At 49.2% G+C, this 11,102-nt stretch overlaps 1 protein-coding gene across 1 annotated transcript; it reads right to left on the bottom strand.

Moving 5' to 3' along the window:
* Positions 1-3,357: 3,357 nt before the first annotated feature.
* Positions 3,358-10,483, bottom strand: LOC133252837 (spermatogenesis-associated protein 31A6-like). Its single transcript, XM_061425809.1, has 4 exons — positions 10,247-10,483; positions 9,470-9,527; positions 8,836-8,896; positions 3,358-8,565 (listed from the first exon to the last, which is right to left on the bottom strand). Exons 1-4 carry the CDS (start codon positions 10,442-10,444, stop codon positions 3,417-3,419), a joined length of 5,466 nt encoding a protein of 1,821 aa, XP_061281793.1. The 5' UTR covers positions 10,445-10,483; the 3' UTR covers positions 3,358-3,416.
* Positions 10,484-11,102: the final 619 nt, after the last annotated feature.

Raw genomic sequence — 11,102 nt, 5'->3', positions numbered from 1 at the left:
CTGGTAGTAATATCCTTCATTTCTGATTTTACACATTTTTTCCTTATCTCTTTATGTAATGGTAAATTTAAGTAGTTTTGTTCATTTTTTTTCTCTTTTTTGAGGCATATGTGACAAAACCATGGTGTAGCTAAAGTACGTAAAGTGATTATTTGACATATGTATATGTTGTGAAAGGATTCTAACAATCAAGTTAATTAACATACCCATTACTTCTCACTTATTTACATTTGTATATGAGGACATGTAAATTCTACTCTCAAAAATTTTCAATTACAGAATAGAGTATTATCAATTATAATCACGTTATACATTAGCTCCTCAGACCTTATTCTTTCATTTATTTTTCATGTTATAACAAAATTTGTATCCATTTACCAATCTGTTTGCATATCCCCCACGCCCAGCTACAGAAACAATTCAACAATTTCTACTCTGGGTTCTATGATTGTACTTTTTTTGATTCCACACATAAGTGATACCATGCAGTGTTCTTTTCTATCAGGCTTATATTATTTAGCATAATGATCTCCAGGTTCATTCATGTTCTTGTAAATGTCATGATTTACTTTTTTTGAGGCTGAATAATATCCCACTGTGTATGTTATGTATGTATATTTGTGTGTGTGGTATCACATATTATCATGTATTCTTTATGGACTCATCCACAACAAACTGGAAGGTTCTCTCCATGCCGTTACTATGAATGAAGTTTCAAAGGACATAGAGAAGTACTGATATCTCTTTAGAATAAAAACATTTTAATTCCTTTTGCTCTATGACTGGAAGTGGAATTGCTGGATCACATGGTATTCTAATTTTATTTTTTTGAAGAATCTCCACACTGTTGTGAATATTGGTTGTACAAATTTACATTGCAAAGCACAATGCACGTGGTTTGTTCAGTGATATCAGACTCACTATGAAGGAACTATCACAGTGTGTATACTCAGATTCTAAAGAATGCCTGTGAGGTCTGTATGGGGGTCTCAAAGAGAGGTCTCTGTGTGGGATTGCTCAGTGTAGGTCTGTGGAAGTTTCCTGTGTGGGGTAAATGTGCATCTATCAGAGGTCTCTGTGTGGGTGTTTGAGAGATCTGTAAGCAGGATCAGTGTGAATCTGTGGTTGACCGCTGTATAGGATCAGGGTGGATTTGTGGAAGATTCCCATGTGAGGGTAGTGGAGTCCCTGTATGGGTCAGTGTGGGTCTGTCAGAGGTCTCTGTGTGGGCTCAGTGTGGGTCTGTGCGAGGGTTCCTGTGCAGGGTCGCTGTGAGTCTGTGGGAGATCCCTGTGTGGAGTTAGTGTGGGTCAGTGGGAGGCCCTGTGTGGGGTGAGTGTGGGTCTCTGGGAAGGCCCTGTGCAAGGTCAGTGTGGGTGTGTGGGAGGTTTCTGTCTGGGGACACTGTGGGTCTGTCAGGGGTCCCTCTCTGGGGTCAGTGTGGATCCGTCTAGATCTCTGTGTGGGGTTACTGGGGGCCCTGTGCTGGATCAGTGTGGGTATGCGGAAGGTCTCTGTCTGGGGTCAGTGTGAGTCTCTGTGGGTAGTCTTTGTGGGGGGCCCTCCATTGCTGTCCTTTCTGCACCTCACGGCAGAAGAAGGGCAGGGGACTCTCCCCATCTGGTTCCTTGCTGTTCTGTCAGGGTCCCTTCTGTGTCATTTCTCCAGACAGGCAGCTTAGTTCCAGCTCCCCCGACTCAGCGCTCACCTCTTGGTGCCTCTGAGAGGGCCTGGCAGCAGGCGGGCTCAGGATCCATGCTCTGCGCTCCCCTCTGTGAACTCTGGAGGCCACTCGACGACCCAGGTCACAGCCCCTCCCCTCAGACCCTGGCTGAGCCTCCATGCCCCCCATGGAGGATGCGGTGCAGAGGCAGGACTAGTCTCCAGGGAGAAAACACAGCACAAGCAGGCCTGTGTCCTCTGCCCCCACAGCCCCGGGCCTGGTCCCACATGTGGGGGTCCTGACAGGCATGGAGGCTGGGCCATTCCTGCTGGCTCCTGGATCGGGGACCCTCCAGAAGCAGGTCTCTCCACCATGGGAGTGACTGTGACATACAGGGAAATGCTCTTGTCTCCCCATTTTCCCATGTGGATGGGCCCAAGGAGGGAAGCTGGTGGTATGTTCATTTTCTACAGGTCACTTTCATGCATGCTGGGTGACACATCCTGTCTGCTGGCGTCTTCCACCCTGGCCTCTGGATTGAGTAAGACTGAGAGCAGATGAGACTTGCTATGACAGTCTGTGGGCCTGTTGAGTCCTACCTGTACCCTGGGAGCCTCCTTGGGCCACAGGTGTAGGTAGAGGTCACAGACTGTGAGTCTGTCCTGAGTACCCAGTCCTGTGAAAGCTGATTGCTACAATGGGGAGAAGTGAAGCTTCTCTGCTTGAGTCTCTGCTGCCTCTGGGAGCTTGGCCCTCTGTTGAGGGGCTCCAGGTGGCTTCCCTCTGTCTGGGCCCAGGGAACTAGAGTAGAGGGGAGACTCTGGAGTGAGGCCACCATGAGCCACCAGGCCCCTAACGTCTTTCCTCTGGCCCTGTGGATGGTGGTGGGACACCAATGCTCCTTTGTAAATGCACTGTCTGTGGGCGCCTCTTCCATTAACATCCTTCCCCCACATTCCATCCTAGGGGCACAGCGTCCCACTCTCAGACCATGAGGTGCCTACATACACAGTCACAACCATGCTCATTCACTGGGGGAGGTGGGTGCTGTAAGCATGGCTGTCCTCTCCTCCAGGGCAGGGTGGGACCAGCCCTCAGAGGCTTCCATGCTCACACTGCACACTCTCAGGGCTGAGTGTGTGTGGTCCTCATTCTTGCTGCTGCTTCAGAGCATGAGAAAGGCAGAGGGAGGGTAAGAAACCTAGCCTATCTTGTTCCAGCTACATCTGGGAGAGAAAGGGGCTTTCAGGGCAGCATCATCTATCCACCGTGACCTAGGGATGAGGTTTGTCCTCCCTCTTGACTCCCCTCCTTATTCTGACATGTGAGTTTGTCCCTGACACTTCCTGAGCCTGAGGGGAATTTCAGCTTCTGAACACACCTCCCTTACCAGCTGCACAATGTCCAGGTGGAGAAAGAGGAGGATAGAAGTGAGCAAGATCCTGAGAAGGGGGAGGTCTTTAGGTTTAGCTCAAGGTGACATGTCCTAAATGGTGTTGCTTGTTTCTGTAATGCTGGTATTATGGAAACTAAAGGCGCAGTTAGGGGATTGGGGTGAGGGTGAGTATCCATGCTGGGGTCAACCTCCCTCCATGGCCCCATCCCATGTGGAAGTCAAAGCAGGCACCTGGGAAGAGTGGACCCTGATGCCTTCCATCCCCCTCAGTAAGGCACAGACAGGCTACTACCCCTGCTTATGAGAAAAAACCATTTATTTCTGGTAGGAAGAAGCCTTTAGCACACAGAGGATGTGCTAACATGAGAGAAAAACATATTTATCTGCAAGGCATGCATTTTTTTCTTGAGGAAGAGTTTTCCTACCTGTAATGCTGTGAAAACCATGTTCTGATTCACCAGAAGAGGTATATTTCTGAAGGAGACCATGCCTTGGACAGTGGAGGGGATGGCCTGGGATGCTTGTCACTCTTGATCCATGTTGGCAGGCTCGGCCTGGAGGGGGACCTGGCTCCCTGGGTGAGAAGGCCCAGTTGCTGTCCCTGGGACTGGTCCACTTACTCTTATATGAAAAGCTGTGGCCCATCGGGGTAGCTTGGTGATAACGGGGTGTATCTCTCCTCATTCTCCTTTGTTCTTGGTAGGAGAGAATTCTGTGGTGGCAGTAATGTGGACCTATTGGGTCCTGGAATTCTGCTTGGTACCAATTTAACTCTGTGGCATGAGGTCCATGGTGAAACACCATCTTCTCCTTTAGGATCTGTCCAACAGCAGTCATGACAGTCTGAGCCTCAACAGCCCTGCTCTCTGTGGTAGATTTGCTTTTGATTGATTCTTGGCTCTTGACAGTGGCTGTTTCAGGTTTGCCTTTTTGCAGGGGCTCTTCTGGTTCTTTGCATTTGTTGGGGAAAATCCACTGCAGAAGGAGCTTAATCCTTTCTTTGAAGTGGTTTTCTGATGGAACCTGTCTCTTCTTTAGGATTAACTGTCGAAACTTGCTTCTTAGGGACTCTGTTGATTCTTTTTTCTGGCCAGGATGGCTCATCCCTTGGGGTTGGTAAGCCCTCCGTTCTGCCAGTCCTTTTTTAATCTGTCTTAATTTGGGCCTTGTATATTTCTCTCTCCCATCCTTGGGGACAGACTTCTTGCCTTGGCTCTTATATCTGAGCTGTCGCCTCATGTCCACCTGCTGCCCCTGGCTGCTCCCTTCACTTGATGTAGCATCATAGAGTTTTTGGGAATTGGACTTGTCTTCACTGGATAAGGTCTGATAATAGGAGAGAGATTCCTGAGAAGCCAAGATGTTTGCGGCAAGAAACATATTTGAGTGACAGTCTTTGAGAAGTGTATCAGTGGCACAGTCTTGAAGAAGTACACCAGTTTCACAGTCTTGAAGGAGCACACTGCTGGCTTGGCCTTGAGCCTGATCCTGCTGGTCAGTGAACCCTTGAGACTCGAGCTTAAGAAACTGTGTCTCAAAGAGTAGGTCTGTATTTGAGGCAACAGATTTTGTATTCAGTGAGGGGCTTTTATTGGACCTTGGAGACCATGATCTCCTGAAATCCATATTAATGTCTAGGGATTTGACCTGAACACTAGGTTCCCTGGTGCCCTTCCCAGCAGAGTCTCCCTCCACAACCTCTTGGGCCCTGGAAGATGGGGAACATTCATCGAGGTCCACAACTGTCACATTAGAGCAAGATTCTAGGGAGGCCTGCCTCTTAGTTTTCTCCTGTGGCTCATTCCTGGCCATTGCTGAACCTGGACTTGGTTTCAGGCTGCCTTTCTCAGTCTCCACAACAGACTCACTGTGCCACATTCTGCTTACAAAGTTGTATTTGGGGGCCAGAGAAGATGGTTTGTTTTCCTGTCCAGTCAGAGGGACATCTGAGGGCTTATGGGTGTTACCAGGTGTGGGTCCTCTCAGGTACCCCCAGGTTTTCTCAGTCGCCCGTGAGGGGACAGGGAGGGGACTCTCCAGTGGGGCAACTGCCTCTGTTGTTATCAGTTTCTCTCCTGCATGGGGCTGAGGAGGTTTTCCCAAGCCCTTGGTTAATAGGGCTCTTGAGTGGTCTCCAGATTCACAGGTGGCCTTCAATGTGGGCCCTTGAACCTTTTTCAGCTTTAAGCAAAATATGAACTTAAGGACTTTGAAGAGTAGCCTCCACCTGTGCCTCACCCGAAACCTTATTATATGTGCTTCCAGCTCCTGCTCAGTATACGGACTGAGGACAAGAGACTCATGGGAGGTGATCATGGAGGCTTTCCCATCCTGAGAGGACCGTGTACTTTCTGTTTTCATGGGAGCATTTGTCTCTCCCAGAATGTCAAAAACAAGATTGTCAGCAAGCCTCGAATGATAGACTTTCACAGGGATCTCTCTCTCACAGATTTGCTCTTCCTTCCTCTCTGTAAGGACGCTTGAGACTTCTGGATGCTTCTTGTCTGGGCTCAACACTCTTTCTGACTCAGGTTTTGCTCTTGGATCCTCCACTGGAGGGTTGGCTGAGAACATGTACAGATCTTTTACGATCTTCCCCACACTCTGCCCTACATCATGGCGCAGGTCTGTCCCTGGTACGATTTGTGCTGGGCACTTGGACCTCATCTTTTGTGCATCCTGTCTCCTTTTGCCTAGACCTGCAGAGGATCTTGAGGGCCCCTCCCTGCCCTGTGCCTGACAAGGCCTTGGGTATTGATCCTGAGGCTGCATCAGTTTCTGAGATGCTTGGATTCTGTAGGGCAGGCCACTCTGTTGCTGCATGAACCTTTGGGCAATGTGGTGCTCCAGTTTCTCCCGAACCTCAGGGCTGATCAAATACCCAGGAAGGATGGAGTCAGAACTGTGGGCCTGGGAAGACCTGGTCTCCTGGGATAGGTTGGGAGTGACCTGGCTAAAGACTTGCTGAGAATTTTTAACCAAAGAAGGTAAAGTTCTCTCTCTTTCTAGTTGTTTTTTCCAAAAGTGACTTTCCAGGTTTTCAATTGCATTTGAACTGAAAGATGTTGCCTTATTTTGGACTGTAGGGCAAGATGTTTCAGTGGACCCAATCTGGTGTTGAGATGATGATGGCTGGACTAGGCGAGAGGGTGATGGATGGACAGTGGTTTTGAACTGAGCCTGAGGTCGTGGATGATATAGGGGTATGAGTGGAGTCAAGGATTGGGGTCGGCCCTGGATCTCCATAAGAGCCCGAGAAGATGGCTGACAGAGAGAGATATTTAGATTCAAGGGTATCGGTTGGGCTTGGATCTCCATGTGAGCCTGAGGAAGTGGTTGAAAGTGGGGCATGGTCGGAGTTGAGGGTTGTTGGTGGTCCTGGACCTCCATGGAAATCTTAGATGGTGGTGGACATTGAGGCATGGTTGCCTGAACTCTACCTCCCCAAGGTAGGGGTTGGGCCTGGGTCTCCTTGTGAGCCCGAACAGATGGTTGAAACTGGGGCATGTTTGGAGTCCAGCGTAGGTGTTGGACCTGGGTCTCCATGTGAGCTTGAGGTTGTGGTGGTTGACACTGGGACATGGATGGAGTCTGGAGTATGGGTGGAACCTGGGTCTCCATGTGAGTCCGAAGTGGTGCTTGAAATTGAGGCATGGTTTGAGGCAGGAATTGGGATTGGACCCTGGTATCCATGTGAGTTTGAAGTTGAGGTGGTGGATACTGGGACATGGATGGAGTCTGGAGTATGGGTGGAACCTGGGTCTCCATGTGGGCCTGAAGTGGTGCTTGAATGTGAGGCATGGTTTGAGCCAAGAGTTGGGATTGGACCTGGGTCTCCATGTGAGTTCGAGGTGGTTGATACTGGGGCATGTTTGGAGTCCAATGTAGGGATTGGTCCTGAATCTCCATATGAGCTTGAGGTTGTGGTGGTTGACACTGGGACATGGATTGAGTCTGGAGTAGGGGTGGAACCTGCGTCTTCATGTGAGCCCGAAGTGGTGGTTGAAAATGAGGCATGGTTTGAGCCAAGAGTTGGGATCGGACCTGGGTCTCCATGTGAGCTCGAAGTGGTGGTTGAAATTGGGGTGTGATTGGAATCCATGGTTGGGGGCGGGCCTGAGTCTCTACGTGAGTCAGAGGTGGTGGCTGAAAGTGAGGCATGGTTGGAGCCAAGAGTTGGGGTCGGGCCTGGGTCTCCATGTGAGCCCAAGTTGGTGGTTGAGAGTGAGGCATGGTTGAAGCCATGATTTGGCCACTGGACTGGGTCTCCATGGAAACTTCAGATGATGGTTGACATTGGGGCATGCTTGGAGTCAAGGGTAGGGCTTGGGCCTGGGTCTCCACATGAACCAGAGGTGATGGCTGCAACTGGGGCATGGTTGGAGTCAAGGATTGAGGTTGAGCCTGAGCCACAGGGTGGGTCAAGGGCTTGGCCAATGACAGTTTTGAAGTTACTTTAGCTGGAATATGGAATGGTTTGACTTTAGAGTGTTCATTAAATAAGACAGGGCATAACTCTAGAGCTGACCCAGGTACTGTGACAGTAGCTACAAGAGACTCACTGTGCAGAAAGGGGAGACCCCAGAAGAGCTGGCTGCATGTCTTCTGTAGACAGTCCTCCAAAGTGTCAGGATATCGGGGCTTCTCAGGACCAAGAAGCTGTTCATGATTGCCTTTTATGTTCCAGAAGTGTTGGTGACCCAAGGTATCCTGTTTGTGACCCAGTGACTCAATCCTCTTCCCCAAAGTATTCAGGTGGTAGCCTGCCTCCTCCTCCTTTTCTTTCTCCTTCCAAAACTTCAGTTCCACTCTCTTGGTGATTAGTATTTCCAGCAGCTCCTGGACATCAGGGTTGATAAAAGCGAGGCTACCAGCCTCTACCTGCCTGTTTCTGGGATCTCCCCAGAATGAGTCCCCTGGTGGGTAGAGGGGAAGGCTTTCTTTCTGGGACTCTAAGTTTGTCAAAGTGGAGAAGCTCCAAGCTTTGGCTGTTTCCTGCCACCAGGCCAGGGCTGATCCAGGACTGCTTGAACAGACAATGCCTGAGATGGCTGGTCTCCAAGGGCAGTGTGGAGATGACCTGTGTCGGATGGTGCCCAGTGCAAGTGCCGTAGAGTCACCCTGAGTGAGACTCACCCTGGAGCCTGATGGTTTGGGGGCAGAGCAGGGTGCTGGAGGTAGAGGACAGGCTCTCCCATGAGGGGGGCTTTGTGGGGAAGGGGAAAGAGCCAGTGGCCAGGGTGAAAGGCTGTCCACGGGAAGTAAAGGCTCTGGTGTTGGAGAGGCACTCAGGTATGACTCTGAGTAAGTGGAAACTGAGCCTGGAGAAATAGTAGAAGCCCACGGAGGAGGCTGCTTGGTCAGAGGAGCTGGGGAAATGGTGGGAGCTGCCTCTTCCCTGCATGGTTGGTGGGCTTCATCAGGAACTGCTTTGCAAACCTCACTAGGTGAATCTTGACATGAGACCTGATCAAAGCTGCCCTTGTCAGGGAACCTCCCTAGGTATCTGCAGAAGACATGAAGAACAAGCTTCAGCCAGAAGCTGCCAGGCCAGGAGGACCAGACAGGCCAGGCAGGGGTGGACAGCTGCACCCCACAGCCCTGCATGGCCCCAGTACTGACTTCACAATGCTCCTGCTGTTTCTCACCACAGGATGATAGCCATACCCCGCCCCCGGGACTCCTCCTCCCAGCTCAGCCCCAGGCTGCTAGTATCCCTGGGCTCACACCGTAGGCTCGAGAAGAACCCCCTAGAAAGAAAGGGTAGATTCTCTACCTTTGCAGAAGTGAAGTCAGGTCCCAGACCTCTTCCAGTGCTTCCAGGCAATCTCTGCAAGCTGGAAATCAGCAGACTGGGTCATGGTGGTGAAGATAGGAGCCTAGGGGTCTTATAGAAGTTGAGTGCACTGTCTCTGTAAGGGGCACCACTGGGAGACTGGAGCCCAAGCACCAGTGTCCAACACCACATGATCCCTGACAGTGATGGTGAAGCTCGTGAAAGGGTTCATCACTTAAAGTTTTTCCAAATCCTTTACTCCTTGCTGCCCTCACAACCTACCTGTAGGCGAAATGGGCAGGCATCACTTTTCAGTTGAATCTGAGCAAAGTTAAACCATGTGTCCTACGTGTACTGGAGGGCTCACCTCCCAATCCAGGTGCTATTAGTCCAGTGCAGCCCACACGCCCCTTTGGTACAGAGTCTTTTCCAGGCCCCTCACAGCTACATTCTACACATGGAATCTGGGAAGTATCTGGATTCTGCTGTCCTTCCCAGAAGCCTCCCTGGGGGCTCTGTTTCTCAAGGGAGAAGTCCAGCCACTGGCCCCCTCAGAGTCCGTGGAACTGGGCCTCATGGCCAGAGAGGTAGGGACCAGCTCTGGGGGCATTCATGGCTCAATGTCGGAACTCACCTTTCAAAGCTCCATTTCTCTTGCTGCTCCTGCTTCTTCCCCTTCGTTCCATTCGATGCTGAGAGAGAAAAAATGAGGGCTTAAGACCCAAATCTCAGTCTCCCCTCTCTAGACAAGCATCAGGCACTAGTGTCCATACATGACATGACTATCTACATTTCACTGACAGAGCTCTGTGATGTTCCTTTCCTTTCACTCATTATTAAAGTGAATAAAATATTTTCTGTTTTCCTTCTTTGAAGAACAAAAGATGATTTTCAAAGTGAGATGCACTCTATACTTTTTGTCACTGTTCCTCTGCTCAAGAAACACATACATTCTCAGACTATGGGTGAATCTTAGCTCCATCAGGTAGATCTCTGCTTCTTGATACTAGCTCCACCCGCCAGCCCCTGCTCTGAGGCTCTCGGGGCTTCAGCATTGCCAGAAGATCAGCCCTGAGACACTTCACAGCTGCTGAACTAGTGCTTAGAGTCCTGTCCTCTGCCTGAGATTGAAGTAAGTATCCAATCCTCAACCCCTGGTCACTTTGTTTGGGACATGCCCTGGAGCCCCTGCCACACCTGGACAACTGATCTGAGATCTTTGGGTAGAAATCCTAGTGTTCACTTTATCTCCTGCCCAGCCTGGTTTGTCCCTAGAGGCATTCTCTATTCTTCCTTGAAAATAGATGCCCTATTCTTTCCCACCTCAAGAATCTCTGGTTGATTCAGAAAAGTAGAAATAATAATAAAAAAGATTTTATATGCTTGTGAGTCTGGACCAAGGGTTCCTTACCTTTCTGATGTTTCCATGTTTCGTAGGGGGAGGAAAGGATGGGTTATTCTCCAGGTAGGGAAGGATCAGGAAAAAGAGCCCCAATCCACACAGAAAGGCAAGGATGGTATCGATCGCCCAGAAAGGGGAGCTGGAGTTCAGCCAAGTATCAAAAGTGCTTTTCAGAGAAAGGAGAGGATTCTCCTTCATCTGAATCATACTGCTGCCCTCAGGCAACTGAGCTCAGGGTGTGCACTTGGGGACTAAAGTACTCGGCTCACATCATAGAGCTGTGGTCTGGTCACAAAGGGCCCTTGGGAGTAAGAGGGAGGAGCAGAGGAGGAGGCTGGACTATAGCCCTTCCCTATCCATCCAGCCCTGCAGCTTCATTCATCTCCCTTCTCTGAGCCTTCCTCCTACCTTCTCATCCTGTTAGAGACATTAGTCAAGTGTTGCTTCTTTCCACCTAGAACTCAGAGAATTCCAGTTTCCTTTGATATCATTGCTTGAGTCCAATCAATACTGTATTTTTTTTTTAAACATGTAGCCCGTGGCGGATACATGTTGATGTATATCGCAAAACCAATACAATATTGTAAAGAAAAAAATAAAAATAAAATAAAGTCCCATCAATACTTAAAAAAATCTGGAGTTCTCCCTGTAACTTTGGTTAATCCCAGGTATTTATACTTTTATGATATTTTTTAAAAATTTCAGTTAATTTTTACTATATTCAACTACCGGGAATTAAAAGTTAGTTAAAAAATATTTGAAATTTACAAGGCTATGAAGTATAAAGCAAATTAAAATAAACCTTCAGAGTAAATTGTTCATAATTTTCCAGCATCCTTGTTTTCTGAACTCAATACACTGAACA

Source organism: Bos javanicus, chromosome 8 (assembly GCF_032452875.1).
Source record: "Bos javanicus breed banteng chromosome 8, ARS-OSU_banteng_1.0, whole genome shotgun sequence".
Lineage (NCBI taxonomy): Eukaryota > Metazoa > Chordata > Mammalia > Artiodactyla > Bovidae > Bos > Bos javanicus.
The sequence above is the reverse complement of the archived record's forward strand: the minus strand, read 5'-3'. Positions and strand labels throughout refer to the sequence as shown.